The sequence below is a fragment of the Eulemur rufifrons genome, chromosome 2, assembly GCF_041146395.1.
Source record: "Eulemur rufifrons isolate Redbay chromosome 2, OSU_ERuf_1, whole genome shotgun sequence".
Taxonomy (NCBI): Eukaryota; Metazoa; Chordata; class Mammalia; order Primates; family Lemuridae; genus Eulemur; species Eulemur rufifrons.
The window spans coordinates 97985685-98000481 of NC_090984.1; the positions used below are offsets into that span (position 1 = coordinate 97985685).

Genomic DNA, 14797 nt, shown 5'->3' on the forward strand with positions numbered 1-14797 from the left:
AAACAGGGTGTGGTGTACCTAGGCCCAGCCCAGCTCCTTCCACGGAGGGGCGTGTGCTTGTGTGGCAGGAGCATCCTGTCTGCCCCGCCAGGACCTGACGTTCCTAACCAGCTGTGCCCTCTGGGAGACCTCCACGGCACCTCCTGTCTTAGAACTTGGTTCGTGTGCCCTCACTAGCTTCCACCTGCAGTCTGCAGGTGACTCACCATTCCAGCACCATCTCTGCATTGGAGGAAACGGATGAAGAAGGGGTAAGGGGGAGATCCCATTAGCCGGCCCTGGCCCCAATTCTACCTTCCAAGAGCAGGACTTCTGGAGTTACCTTCGTAAATTGCTCAGGGCAGGGGACAGCCTTTTAGCAAGGCCTGGGTCCCTGGAACATCTATCTAATGGGGAAACCTGGTATCATGGGAAAAGTATCCCCCAAGTTATTTGATTTGCCATTGTTTTGCTGAACATAAAAGTAACCTATATTCATTGTAAAAGAGTTTTAAAAATGCCAAAAGAGCATTTTTAAATCATGATACCTTTCCACAAAGATAACTGAATTTCTTCTAGTTTTTTTCCCATGCCTATCAAATGTGTGTTTTTTTAAAGATGGAAATATATTTTCTGTATGTAATTAGGATCAAATTGTTTTTGAAGGTTTTTGCATACTGCTTTTTATCTTATTATGAACATCTTCCTATTTCCTTAATTATTCTTCAATAATCAAATTTTAATGGCTACATAATGTCTCATATAGTTGATGATAAAACCAGAGATAGGAACCTAGGCTGAGATATCACAAGGGTTCACTTTTTTAAAAAGGAGGAGACAGAAGTGTGCTGCCTGCAAGCAGAGGGAGCAATTCAACCTTTCATGCCTTTGTGCCCTGCCGTCCTTTAGGACTCAACTCAGGTGTCATCTCCTCCATGGAGTGTTCTGGAAGCCCCCGTGCAGGCTAAAGCGCAGTCCACAGAGCTCCCTCAGCACGCAGCCCGAGCACTGGCCACATTGTATTAAACAGATTTTTTTATATTTTGGTTTCTCCCACCAGACTACAAAGTCTTTGAGAACCTGTCTGAATGAGGTGGAATCTCCAGCATCCAGCTGGTACCCGCCACATAGCAGGTACTCAATAAATGCCTTGCAAACAGCAGAGTTCAGGCAAGCCCCTGGAGTCAGGCATTTAGACTGTTTCCAGTTGGTAAAGAGGGCCTTCTTGCTCTCCCTTTCTCAGATTCTATACTGCCAGGTGAGGAAGAGGGTGGAGGTAGACCCCAAAAATCCTGTTTGGGTCATTTTTAGCCACTTGAATGCTCTTGTAAATAATGTTGGGATGACTTGGAAATAAATCTTTGTCTGCATCCCACTCTTGCTTATGATACAAATGCAGATGTTAGAATCAAATCCCGGCTCCACTAGCTGCCAGTTGTGGGTCTTGGGCATGTTACTCTACTGTCCGACACTTTCTTCACATAATGGACAATAATAATGGCACTTGCTCTTAGGGATGTTACCACTCTGTAAACGAGGTAATGTAGGTCGGGCCTTAGTGCGAGGCTTGGCACGTTGTGCTCGTTTCTGGGATCACTGGGCTGTGTTCTAGTTCCTAATGCCACATGGCCAAACCGCTGTTCAGAAACATGCAGCCATTTGTACACGTGCTGACAGCACCTTCCCATATGGTACCAGCAAGGAGCTTGGTCAGCTTGTCATTTGTGCCCAATCTGCTTTACCAAGGCCCCGATCAAACTTACCTTGAGGCTCAGCAAAAGGTCAACCTTCCCCTCACAGGCCAAGCAACAGCACAAAACCTCACCTTGGAATCACCCTTCCCCAGGGGCCAGCGGAAAAGACAAAGAGGTCAGGAGTGAAATGAAAGGTCACAGCATTAAAGCATGAAGTGGTGTAACATGTACCTTCAGAAGCCATTTTTCTACATGTAGCCGAAGGATGAAACTGGGGGCTCACGTGGTGAAGAATGGCCCCGAACAAGATGCATCCCAGCTGCTTCTTTCTTCATTCCCACCCAACACAACGTCACGGAAAGGGAGAGCACGAAGGCTGCTTTGTGATCAGCTTGCTCCAGAAGAGGCCCAGAGAGGTTAAGTGGCTTGCCCAGGGCCACACAGCTGACAATTGCCATTGAGCATATCAGAGCCACAAGGAATCCACGATTCACAACTGGCAAATCTTATCTACACGTCTACAACTCCCTTCGTATTTGTCCTCGCAGTGCCATTCGCAAGAGGCAAGTGTTACTGTGGATAATGACGGGAGAAGACAGCACACACAAGTGGCTCTGAAAGCCAAAATATCCAAGACCTTTGTGAAAATCGACCACGAGAAGAGACCGTATGGCGTGGGCAGGCGGCGCTCTGCACCATCGCTCACAAGGGCCCCCAAGGTCCAGCTAGGGGCTGTCAGGCCCTCCCAGAGGCTTCTCGCCCACCTCCTCCTTCCTGCGGCATTTCCATCTCCCGCCACAGTTATTTTTTTCCTTCATATGGAAATTCCCTGGAACCAGCCCAGTAACATCTAGTTAAATTTAAGAGAAAAGGGAGGAAAGGACAAGTTGACAAAGAACCACGGCAAACCAAAAGTCATCGTTATAACGGTTTTATTCAAGTCTCTGTGTGCTCTGGTGGAGACCAGGCTGAGATCAGCATTACACTGTAATACGGTAAGAGGTTTAGCCATTGAACCAAGCCTGCTTGGCACCCCTAGTGAACAATTTACAGTACCTCGAAAGAAAAAAAAAACAAACGCCACAGGAAAGAACCTGGTGAGTTTCCTTCAGGACTTTTTCACCTTTAAATATTGTCGACAACATACAATAACTTAAATCCCAAAGCAACGTGGGAATTCAATGACACAGGGTCAGGACACACAGACAGGACGCTGGAGCAGAGGACTAGGGGGAAAAACTAGTAGCTAATGATAGGGGAACAAAACGAACACACATGAACTGTCACTTTACCTAGACTCAAAGGCCCGAAGGGGGAGGAAAATCCCAAAGAAAGCTTTTCTGTGAACTAAGTAAAACCCCTCTCCAACTCCTTTCCTTAATGCTTTAAAAAATACAGTCTTGGACTCTAATATATTGGGGGGTTGTGGCTGTGGGTGAAGAGGGGGGGAAGAGTAGTGAGGGAAAGTGGAGACGAAAGTCAACAAGTCCATCACCTCCCTCCTTTGCTACCACTGGGTCCCAAGGGCATGTGGCTCAATGACAAAAAAGGCAAAAGCCTAATTTCAAGTTCCCAAGGAGGAGGCATGAGCTACAATAAGGCTTCCAAGCTCAAGAGAATGGAAGAAAAGTGGGGTGAAGCTAGAACACAGAGCAAGAACGGGGGGGTGGTGGGGCCAGACATGGAGGGGACAGAGGCCCAGAGCCTTCCATGGTGCTAGGAGAAGAGCTACAGAATCAACACATACAACCTGTCTGCTAGAATCCCTGAAGAGTCGCGGAGGGGAAATGGTGAGCAGAGAGCAGCCAGCAGCACAGAGCAGGTCGGCTGAGCAGTGGGGAGGTGGTCAGTCCGGCCACACAGGCAGAGGCCGGGTAAGCCGAGGACACAGCTCCTCCTTGGGCAAATCTCAAAGCCCAGGTGGACCCGCCCTAGGCCAGTGCTACCTCAGGGCTTTTCAGCAGGGGCCTAGAAATGCGCTCAGAGGAAAGAGATGCCTTTGGAACCAGGCAGATCAGCAACTTGCTTCCTAGCTGCGTGCTCCTGTGAAAGTTACAGAACGCTCTGAGCCTCGGCCTCCACATCCTAAGACGGGGGTAACACCCACCTCCCAGGATTGTTGTAAGGAATCAAAACATTTCTGCATATAAACCTCTAGGACAGCACTCCCCCTATGGAAGAAATTTAATGGTTTCTTGTAATTTATTAGTCCCCACCCTAGGCCAGGATCCACCCCTGCCCCATTCTGACAGTGATGATGAAAGCAGCTCTAGCCAGCACGGCTTCTAAAACCGGAGGTGGAGACAAGTGATGAGAATGAAATAAAGACGACAGAGAATAATGATGGTAGCAGAGACGACACTGGTGGAGGATGTGACGGGTGACACTGTAAGACTCACTGGGCAGGCACAGTGCCAGGGGACGCTGCCCTTGGCATGCAAGGGAGCGAGAAACCTCCACTCACGGCGGTCCCTTCTGATAGCTGGAAGAGTGAATGAGGGAAGTTTATTCACTTCTCCTGGAATTCAAAGATGTCCCAAAGAGGTTTAAGATGAGAATCTAGCAGGGGGCGGGGGCATTCTGAGAAAAATTTTTAAAAATAAAAAAGAGCATCTCAAGGATCCTCTCTGCCATAATCACTTCTCTCCCTACCAGAACACATACACACCCATAAGTGGCCTTGGGGTTTCAGAGGGCCTGAAAGATAGCCAAGGAAAAGTCACCCCCAGTTACAGATCCAAAGTTAAAAGCTCCTAGATGTTTCACTGTTCTAAGCCGACACACTACTGTCAAATGCAGACACTCTCAGAGAACTGCCACCATACTCAGGACTGGAGGGGGAGGGTAATTAGAAAAAGACACAAGACTGACTTCACAGTGGCACCCAAGCCCCCTTCACAGGTCCAGGTGAGGGGCAGGCAGGGCTGGGACTAGGGTGAGGTGAGTGAGGCACTCGCCTTGGATGCAAAATTCAAGGGGGCACCAAAAAACTCAGTCATCAAGAAAAATCATAGTTCATTGGAATATTTTTAAAAATCAGAATTAATGAAAAAAATCCACGATAAATACAGTATCAGAATTTTAAGTAAAGCCTGGCTCTGTCTGGGCAGGAGTCTAGCTAGGCATGAAGGATTTCAGGAACGTGGCTACATATTACTTCTGAAAGCTGGCCTTGGACTTCAGTGAGCGCAGAGCAAGCAACACCATGTCCTCGGGGGCCGTCACTCACCAGGACTCCTCTTACGACCATTCTGACCTCTGAGTTCAACATTCCTAGATGACCACTCCACACGTCCCCGTAGGAAAGGCCTGTCTTTGAACCCCTGGAATTGTATTCCAGTGTCCCATCCTAAGACACCTATCTGTTGTCACGTCCACACCTGCCAAGCAGTCTAGTAAAACCAGGTGGTGGGCTCTTGCCAGGGAGACCAGGTCAGACCAGACAGGAGGGAAGACAGGTCAGGGGACAGCAGGGTCTGTTTGCAAGGGTTAACAAGGAGAGGTACCAGAGCAGGCTTCCTGCAGGGGAGGCAGGGAACACAGGAACCACAGGCAGTAAGAATCAGGAAGGACCAGTCCTACCGGCTCCAGATCAAGGAGTGAGTCTAACATTCTGAAAAGCACGTGCCAGGGCTCCCCGAGCAGCCTAGGGAGGCCAGGGTACTGTCCCAGCTTCCAGGGCCCAAGACCGGAAATGGATGACCCAGGGGGTGGGGCCTGGCTGTCAATACCTCACCAGGACACATGATAAATAGTCAACAGAGAGGAAGTCAATGAGAGACTCACCTGGCCTGCACAGCCAACCAGAAGTCCAGGACTGGGTCAGGCTAATTAGGCACCTATGTCCTGTTAATCAGCCTTAATCAGCCAGGATTTCAGCTTCTACCGTCTGCCCTCCAGCCCCAGCACCTGAGGTGGTGAGCGCCCAGCAGCAATGCCAGGGAAAAGCCTGGGGCTGAGGTCCTCCCCAGAAGTAGAAGTAGGATTTTGGGTTTTTGTTTTTTTTTTCATATATGGGTTTTCATTAAGTTGAATTCCTGATCTAGGAAAACATTGATCTGTTTGAAAGAAGAGAGGCATTTGGGAATGTGTTCCTAACAATGACCGTATCTTCCCAAGGGGAAGTCATTCTCAGACCCGAAGCCAAGGAGAGAGGCAGGTGGTGTGTTAGGTCGAACCATATGAAATAGCTAAGTGTTTCTGACCTACGCCCATACGTATATACACACACTTGTCCTCACAAAGGGCGATGATCAAGCAAGGTGAGGCTTATCAGTGCGGGACCGGGGCTCCGGGACCACACACTTTGAAGTTAAAAGGGCTTCAGGTAGGGAAGGTGGGTAGCATCATTCCCAGCTGGGCTTCTGAGGTCCAGAGGTGGGGAAAGACTTGTGCCAACTCACACAGCCAGGAAGTGGAAGCTCAGCTCCCCAGGCTCCTGCCACCATGTTTCCTTACGACTGCAGCGCGCCGAGGGCCGCTCCCACCTCCGACCCAAGCCGACAATCTCTGGCAGAGCCCTCAGGAAAAGCCTGAATCGACAGAAATGGCAGCACCTGCTTCTTCCTGCAAATCCTTCCCGAGGCAATGAGTGTTTCTGACCTGCCTGGTTCGGCCCTCACACACCCGACTCAAAGGCACAGGCTCCAACAAACACGTGTGAAAGGTCAAGGGTCTGCAGCCACAGAGGGGCCTGTGGGACAGATACTTCAACCTTGAGGTGAACCATCCACAACTACGCAGTGCTCTTTGCTGTGTTAAAAGTGAGCCAGATGAGTAAGAATGCTCAGGAAGAGGAGGGAAGGGGACTCCAGTGTGGGGACTGTGAAGCCAAGAGTGATAGCCAAAAGCCAGGTCCAGATGTCCTAGGGGTGTCTCCTTGTATCCCTGGGCAGCAGTGGGCTGAGGGAAAGGGGGCTTTGTGAGGAACTCTACACCATGACACATGTCCCAAGGGCAAGGGGACCCTTTTCCAAAGATTATTCCAGGAATTGGCCTAATTTCAGGCTCTAAGCAAATCAGAATCTGGGAATAACCCCAAGAAATCGGAGACAGACACTGTCATTCTGATGCTGCCGCCAACCTCCCCAACTGCATTTCCTCTTCCGTAAGACCCAAATAGTGAGGACAAATGTTGCAGAAGAGCATGTGCCTGACCATGGCCCACAAGAGTCGTGCTAAGCCAACGCCAAATTACTCCTCTCCCAGAAGCCAAAGCACGAAACAAAAGGCATGCCCCCTCGCCGCAAGACAGTGAGAAACATAGTCAGCTCCAGCAAGTCATCCTGTCACGATGACGGAAGCTTCCACTAGGAGCTGGCGAGGTGCCACCATGCTCCGCTGACCTTCTGTGGTACACATTCCCGTTGCCCTTGGGAAGCACGCGATGATAGCTTTGAAAGGAAGGAAATTTGAGAGAGGCTAAGAGACAAGCCTAAGGTCACACAGTCACAGCAGAATGGGGGAGAGAACCAACTTGCTCAGGTCTCAGAGCCTGGCAGCCCAACTCAGCAATTAGTCCAAATAGCTTTTTAATTTCTCTTCACTTGAATCTTCACCTTGAAGCACCCCCCCCCCTTTCTACTGGCAAGCATATTAAATATGGAAGGAAAATGGTGTCCTTTTGTAAAGGTCAGGAGGACAACTCGGCGGTCTTCTGAGTTCTCCAAATGGAGGATACCATAATGGTTATTATTATTACTACTACCAGATTCCACGGATGCCAAAGGATGCTAAGTTAAGAGTACCACCAAAGCCTCTTAGAAATAACATAAGGATAATTGAGACATCTACTCAGCCTCCTGGCAGCAGGCTGGGTCCCCAAAGGGGTGGACAGAGGATAATCCGAATCAGCAGTAGTTGCTGAAGCATCTCTGGGGCGGGGGCGGAGAGCAGTATCTGCTCCTATCACATCTTCCACGTGGGGAAAGCCTGCCAAGAGCAGAGGGAATGCTGTGTCTGAGGGAAGGGAAGGGAGGGGAAAGAAGAGCAGGCGACTGCAGCATCAGTGCCCGTCCACAGCCCCAAGGCCTGCTCCCCACCGTGCCACAGGGCGCGGGAACCCGAGTGGACAGAAAGCCACTCACTCAGACCTGAGACTCCACAGGTCCTCAGCCCACCACTCCCTGCCCCGCAGAGGGGGTGCGGCAGGCAGGGGCCCACCAGACATGGCTTTGGAGGGGCTGGGAGACATAAATCCTCCATCTTCACGGGGCCCACAGCAGTACCTTCAGAATAACCCTGCTTTTGCTTTTCAGGGACAATTATTTCCTTAGCAAAGACCCAGCCTTTGCTTGTCTTGCCCCTGGGTGGATGAGTAAGAACTGGGTTCGACCCCTCACTCATGCGGCAGGCGGCCGCATTCAGTCTGCACTACATCAGTGACTCGACACCTTTCTGAGAAAGATGGCTGCAACCTAACAAAATGACAAAAAGAAAAAAATAACAAAGGAAAAATCCCTGCCTCACACCACAGAGCACTGTCCAGAGCCAGCGTGGTTTAGATTTCGCTATAGGCTGCGCCCTACATGAGGACCATTTAGTGGCACCAAGGATAGACAGGTGTGTTCACGGCTTAGGGGATGGGGCCACGGAGGACAGACTATTCTGTGTTCTTCCCCCCATCAACAATGAGGAGGAGTCACTTGGTTGGCTGGAACTGCTGATAGGAGTCACATTTTTTCCCTCCTAACTGAGGAGTAGGGGTATGGGGGGGAAATTAATCTCTTACATATTGGCTTTGCTGAACAAGGAGAAGGAGAGAGATGAGATACAATAACAACACCCTGGACAACATAACCAGTAGTGCCTCCCCACCAAGACTTGAACCAAAGTGCTCTTGGGCTCCTAAAGCAAGGAACAATGTGAAGCACAAGGTCACTCTTTAGTGATCCCCAGGACAGGACTTCTAGCGTGGTTACAGAGGAAGAGCAGTGACCCAATTCCCCACTGGCACTGCCTGCACCGCTCTCCCCACTCTGGCACCCAGGCAGCAAACGCGAGGAACCTGCAGATCAACCCAGTGTCACCAGGGAAATATTCCAAGATAAAAGACAGTGAAGCAACATTTAGAGTCTTGAGGGGAGAGGAGCATGACCTAAGGACTCTACTTCCAACTGAGTTGTTATTCCCACATAAAGACAACTTCACACACCGCACAGGAGGCCTCAGAGGAATGGAGCAGTGAAGATGTACATGAGAAAGCTTTAGAAGCAGAAGTAGCTCAACATTCAAGTTAAGGAAACAGATTCCAGGAAAGTCAGGGTTGGCCTCTGTTGTCCTTCCTACCCAGCACCAGGGTACCTGTGCACAGAGCCAAAGGACGACCGGGTCACTTTCCAGTGCTTGGACCTGAAGGCTATTGTACATCAGTGGCTCACTGGGCACCTTATAAACAGCATCACTTTATCGCATCCATTTACAGAAGTTACTACTGATGGCTCCGTTTTACCCCAAGGGCATCACAAAATGCATGGCCTGGCTGACAAGGGATCCCCAACTCCCAGTGTCCATGACCCACCACCCTGTGTTATCCTGATGCAGTGCAGAGATATCTACTAACCAAGCACATACCCTAAAGCCCACGGAGTCCAGGGATTGGAAGGAAGACCCAGGGAAGGGAATAACATAAAGTTTGGACAAGAAAAGGAACAAACAGCAGAACTTTTTCTCTGACTTCAGAACTGGCACCAATGAGTGAGTCTCCTAAGAAACTATTCCTAGGATGAGCAAATGTTTGTATCAGAACCTGGTCTGACCACGTCCTGACTCCAAGTAGGTAGATGGATACCTTCAACAGCTGCTGGTTTCTGCCCTTCTTTGAGTGTTTCCAAAAGGAACAAGGACAGACTCTGTCACCCTCCTCACTGCAACATGACTGTATTTTTTCCCTGCCCACCAGTCCTCTCTGAGGCAGTTCCCTTTTCCACCTGTGGGCAGATAAGTAGTGCCAGGCCCCTGAACCCTATGTCCCCACCCTGGGCCACCTTGCCTTCAGTCTTCCAACTGGCATGTGAGGGCTTAGGGCACAGAAAAGCTCAGATCTCACACCAAATGAGATTCCAATTCATGGGTGTTGGGGGAGAATGGAGAAGGAGCAAAACCAATCCCAGAACCTCCAATACTGATGTTGGGAGGCTGAACTCAGGGCTGACAGAGGAACCCAGGATAGCTCGGGGCATACCCAACTGGCGGAGGACAGGGAGCAGCAGACAGATTTGGCTGAGTGACTCTGCAGGGTCACCTGAAAGGCGAGGAAGACTGGAGGGTCGGGGACATGCACGCACCCCTCCCTCCCCTACACAGCCAGAGCTGATGGCCACAGTCCCCCTAGAGGACAGGAGTAGAGGGGCCCTGCAGGGCAGGAGACCCTCAGAAGTGGCCCTCTTCCCATCCCTTCCATCTTCAAAGTGCATTATCAGTGCAAGAAGTAGGGCTGGATCTCGGGGGCTCCAACTCTGAGAAAGGGCTGTACCAGCCAGCTCCCCCCACCTCCTTCCACTTCCCCCTTGCCCGCCCCGACACTTCCCATGCTAAGACCAGAACTCTTGCTGGATCTCATAAGGAGTGGGCCTGTGTGTGTTCAGTTCGGCTCTGCACAGCGGCACGGTGCTGTCCTGACTCTGCCCCTCTGCATCCAAGTCCAGAAGCGTCCGCTCGGCAGGGGGCAGCGGCCCCGCCTGGAACGGGAGCAGGGCCGGCAGTCCGGGCCGCTCCTCCACAGTGCTGCTGCTGCTGGCCAAGCAGGAGTCCAGGTTGCTGGGCGTCTCTGTGCTGGAGCTGTTGGCTGGGGAGGTGCTGCGGGCATGGCTGGGGGACACGAACCACCAAGGGTCCAGGCGTTGTCGGTTGGCAGAAGGCCGAGGCCGAGGCAGAAACTCCAGCGTCTTGGGTCTCTCCAAGGTAGAGTCCTGCTGTGTGTTCCAGCGCCTTGGGGTTGGGGGAAAGACCACATTGGGGTCGGGGAGACGGGGGAATTCACCTGGGTCTCGGCTGGGACTGGGGGTTTTCAGCATTCCTGGTCAGGAGATAAAGGGAGAGGCATGAGATGAGGGTACCAGATTTCTGGGCCAGATTTACACTGCTCCCTCCCCACCTGCCACATTCCGACGGACTTGGGATAACACGAATTAACAAACAGGTATGGAGCACTCAAATGCCATGCAGTGTGCCGGGGGGCACTGGGGAAACAACAGTGACCTAGAAGGCCACAGTCCCTGTATCTGGTAAGAATAACAGGACACATGGGAGTCACATCTGCAATGAAATAACTTAAGGGAGGTATCAGCAAATAACCCGCAAGCCAGCCACCTGTATTTGTAAACAAAGTTTTACTGGAATGCAGCCACATCCGAAGTCTGCTTTTCCACTCCAGCAACATAGCCGAGTAGTTATTACAGAAAATGTATAACCCACAGAGCCTAAAATATTTACCATCTTGCCCTTGACCAAAACGAGTTTGCTGACCCCTGACTTAAGGGAATGTCCGTCCAATCACTGTTCATCCATTTAATAAACACGTCACAGGACCAGAGCTAGATAACAGAAGTTTAATAGGGTCTCTTTTCCCAAAGAGGTCACATACCTGAGTATAACAAAAATATCTACAGGAGGGGAGGTCGAGCCAACTGGTTAAACACAATTGTCACTGACACTCACATCTCACTGAAAGGGTACCGCCGTCCCCTCTTTCCCTACTGGACTAAAGGCTGTTTCCAAGTCGGACTTAGATCTTCTAGGGAGCAAGGGATGGAGGCAGGGAAAATGAGTGTGTGACAAGCTCTTCAGACATCAGTTGGGGAGGGCAAGCACGTGCCCAGGGACAGCAATTTCCCCGGACACATGTCCTGTCTGAAGGGGCAGGCATGAGTAAGGGTGAGCGCCGGAGGGTGTGATGAATGGGCGGAAGCCTGCCTTAGCAGTGTGTGTGAACTAATGCTATAACGTGGCAGAAAATACCCCTCCCACGTGCAGCGAAGTTCCTTGCTGGTCACTGCAGCATCCTCCTCAGGGGATAACCAGAAGCTACACTCCTCACTTCCAGTCCCATGAAAACATGGCCCTACCCCAAAGGCCCAGGGTCTGAACATCCCACAGGAGACCCAGGTCTGTTTCTTCCTAGAACCTGCCCATCCTCTTTCAGTCCTCAGGGCACATAGCAGAAAGAAGTCAGCCAACCCTGGCCACTCCCTGACCCCAGATCAGTATTTCTCCACGAAAAGGAAGGACGGAGTTCACGCAAATCCAGAAGCGGAATAAGGAAACAAGGCACCTGCCAATGGCGTCACTCCCTGGGAAGGCACAAAGAAAGGAAAGAGAAACAAGGAAGAGGACAAGACCCACCTGCTCCAGGACTGGGGCTCAAGCCATTGCTGGAGGGGCTCCTGCTGGCCAGGAGAGCCGCCGGCTTGAGGGCCCCGTCAGAAGGAGTCCGCCGGTGACCACTCGGCTGCGTGGGGGCCGTGAGCGTGACATGGGTGGGAGTCAGAGACTGGTTCGGGTCTCGTTTGAAGCGCTCCACTCGGACATTGACCAGGGGGTTGTGGGTGCACGGGGTCAAGGGTGGGGCCTCCACTGGGCTGACTGGCATCTCATACACCACGATCTCGTCGCTGTCGGAGCGCAGCAGGGAGCGGGTGGAGTTGCACTCGGAGATGGAGGAGAGAGAGAGCAGCGTGAGGGAGGCAGAGGGGTCTCCTAGCAACAGCAAGGGCTCTTCCTTCTTGAAGAGCTTTCGGGATGGGGGGCTGGTACTCCGACGAGGACGGCTGGCCCTCTGAAAAAGACCCTCACGCCTCTTCTTCTCCTCCCGGGCTGGTGGCTCAGGCTCCTCCAGGGGAAGTAGCTGGCACTTGCCAGCTTCCAGCAAGTCAAACCCTAGGCCTGTGGCTGCGAGAACAGCCCCGCAGCCAAGCAGAGCCACCTCGCAGCGGCGGTGGTGAGGACCGCCCCGCTTGAGGCTGTTGGTTGGTGTCAGCTGAGGGGTACTGGTGGCTGAGTTGACTGGGGTAGGCTCCTCGTGGGCTCCATCACTGGAGGGGCCTTCCCCATCCTCTCCACGAGGAAATGGGATACAGAGGTAGGACTGGTTGGGTGAATGCTGTAGATGACTCTCTCCACTCCTTGGGCCTTCGCTGTCCTCATCCTCTGTGAAGATGAGAATGGAAGGGAGACAGGAAAAGGGGAGGAAGCAGCAAGAATAAGAATGTGGTCCTTTTCCCCAGTGCCAGGCCTCCTGGCTCAGTGTCAGGGACACACAGGTCAAATGGTCTGACGAACAGGATGTGGAATTGGACATTAGGGCTTCATTCTCCCACACTCAACTGTGACCAACGTGAGGACATCACTCTCCATTCTGGAGCCCATTTCCCTATTTGTAGAAAAGGGCATCTGGTAACTTGCTATTTTTTTTATAAGGGATCCTCAACACAAAGTCCAGTATGAGTTTCTAGAACACTGGATAGAACAGGAACATTCCTAATGTTTCTGTACCTTAAAATGAGAAGGGCCTCTGGGTTTCTAGAATGATGGCTTAGCAACTTGTCTTAAGACCAGTCTCCTATGAAGGGTTAGAATCTCCTACAGGGAAGGCCAATCTACTCCACGGATTGACGCATCACCACCTTAGAAATCCACAGAGATACCACTACCTGAGCTAGCCTGGAGAAGCCCTTCCCCATGCAGTAGTCACTGGCATCACAGGGAAAGCTCCCTGGGAAGGAAGCTGCAGTGTCTCTACCACCCTCCACTGCGTGGACTCCCCACATTATGATATGAGGAAGCAGACCCAGAAAAGGGAAATGCCTGGTGTGAGGCCTCACCCTTCTGCACTGCCCCAAGAGGACTATTACTGGCCCCTTGGGATAGAATTCCAAGGGCAGGCTCCACGGTAGCCGTAGGAATAAATGGGGATTTGGGAGGACTCAATGAAATGGGAGTAGAGCAAACTAAGAAGGGATAGGGTAGGGGCCAGGAGTTGAGAGAAAGAGGAGACAACCCCCATGGGAGTCCCAGGGGTCCCTAAACAGCCCTAGAAGCTTAGGCAAGGGTTCCCCGAGGGAGCAGGGAGAGAACCGAGACAAGAGCAATGCTTACCTATCTCCATAAGGCTGGTGAACCCAGGCAGGGCTGGGCTGCTTCTCGGGCCCTTCCCCAGGTTGGGGGCACTGGAGGACCACTGTTTGTATCCATCTACCAGGGACTTGAGGCTGAATAAGTGGACAGAAGGACACTGTCAGAACTGGCTACTTCCCTTACTGGACCTCAGCTCCATGGGCCTATGGCAATGTCTCTCCCCATCTGCTTTATTGCACCGCAGAGACTTGGGGGACAGGAACAAGTCTTACTGAGCCCACCTGCTTCACAGACAGAAGTGCACATGCTCCAGGGAAGGCAAAGCAGTGATAGGACGCACCCCCTGACATGCTGCCGTGGGACTGGAGAAAGATCTGGTGGGCAGGCTGGTACAAAAAGATGGAAAGGATAAGGACTGCCCAGCCGGTGGGGGTCTTGCCTGGATCCATCCACTCGGTGCACAGACACTGAATGAACAAAATGCACTCATGGCGTCAGGAATGTTGCAATGCAAAGACCTGCAGAGCCAGGCGAGCACCGGGCCACAGGGCTAGCAGAGGTGGGCCCGGCCACTCCACTCACACCATTTCTCACTCTCCGTCCAAGCTTACGGCATGCTTAGGCAACTTTCAAAGCCATCCACTTTTCAAAAAGGAAAGTCAACTAACAAAGCTGCGCCAACCCAGTGCACTTTGGGACAGACCTATGTGGGGTAATACACAGTGCTGCCCCAGAGCCCCTCGGTTTGTCTGGGGGTCGGGAGAGAGAGGACAGGAGCTCACTGTCAAATCCCTGTCATCAGCTCATGTGGCGAGCCAGTAACTCCTCGAGGATGCAGCCTGGGCACCCTGCCAACCCCCTTGCAGGGGGGATTGAGACCCAGGAGCACTGGTCTTTTCCTTAGAGGACAGTGAAGGGAGGACCGAGGAATCTGTGGGCTGTGGTTGCCTTGGAGATATCGGAATTATGACCAGAGGTGGCTCCTTTCTTAACACTAGAAAGAAATGTTCAACTAAAAGCCCCCTCTCCCCAGAGTCGCAGCCTATCTTAAG

General features: G+C 51.8%; 1 protein-coding gene across 1 annotated transcript in view; it reads right to left on the reverse strand.

The window, feature by feature from the left end:
• Positions 1-7259: 7259 nt before the first annotated feature.
• MAP3K9 (mitogen-activated protein kinase kinase kinase 9) overlaps positions 7260-14797 on the reverse strand; it is a 69471-nt gene continuing 61933 nt past the window's right edge. The window contains exons 10-12 of the mRNA XM_069488436.1: positions 13767-13879; positions 12015-12818; positions 7260-10689 (exon numbers count right to left, since the gene is read on the reverse strand). Of these exons, the coding sequence (XP_069344537.1) occupies positions 10205-10689; positions 12015-12818; positions 13767-13879 (1402 nt within the window). The 3' untranslated portion in view covers positions 7260-10204. The remainder of the gene's footprint in view (positions 10690-12014; positions 12819-13766; positions 13880-14797) is intronic.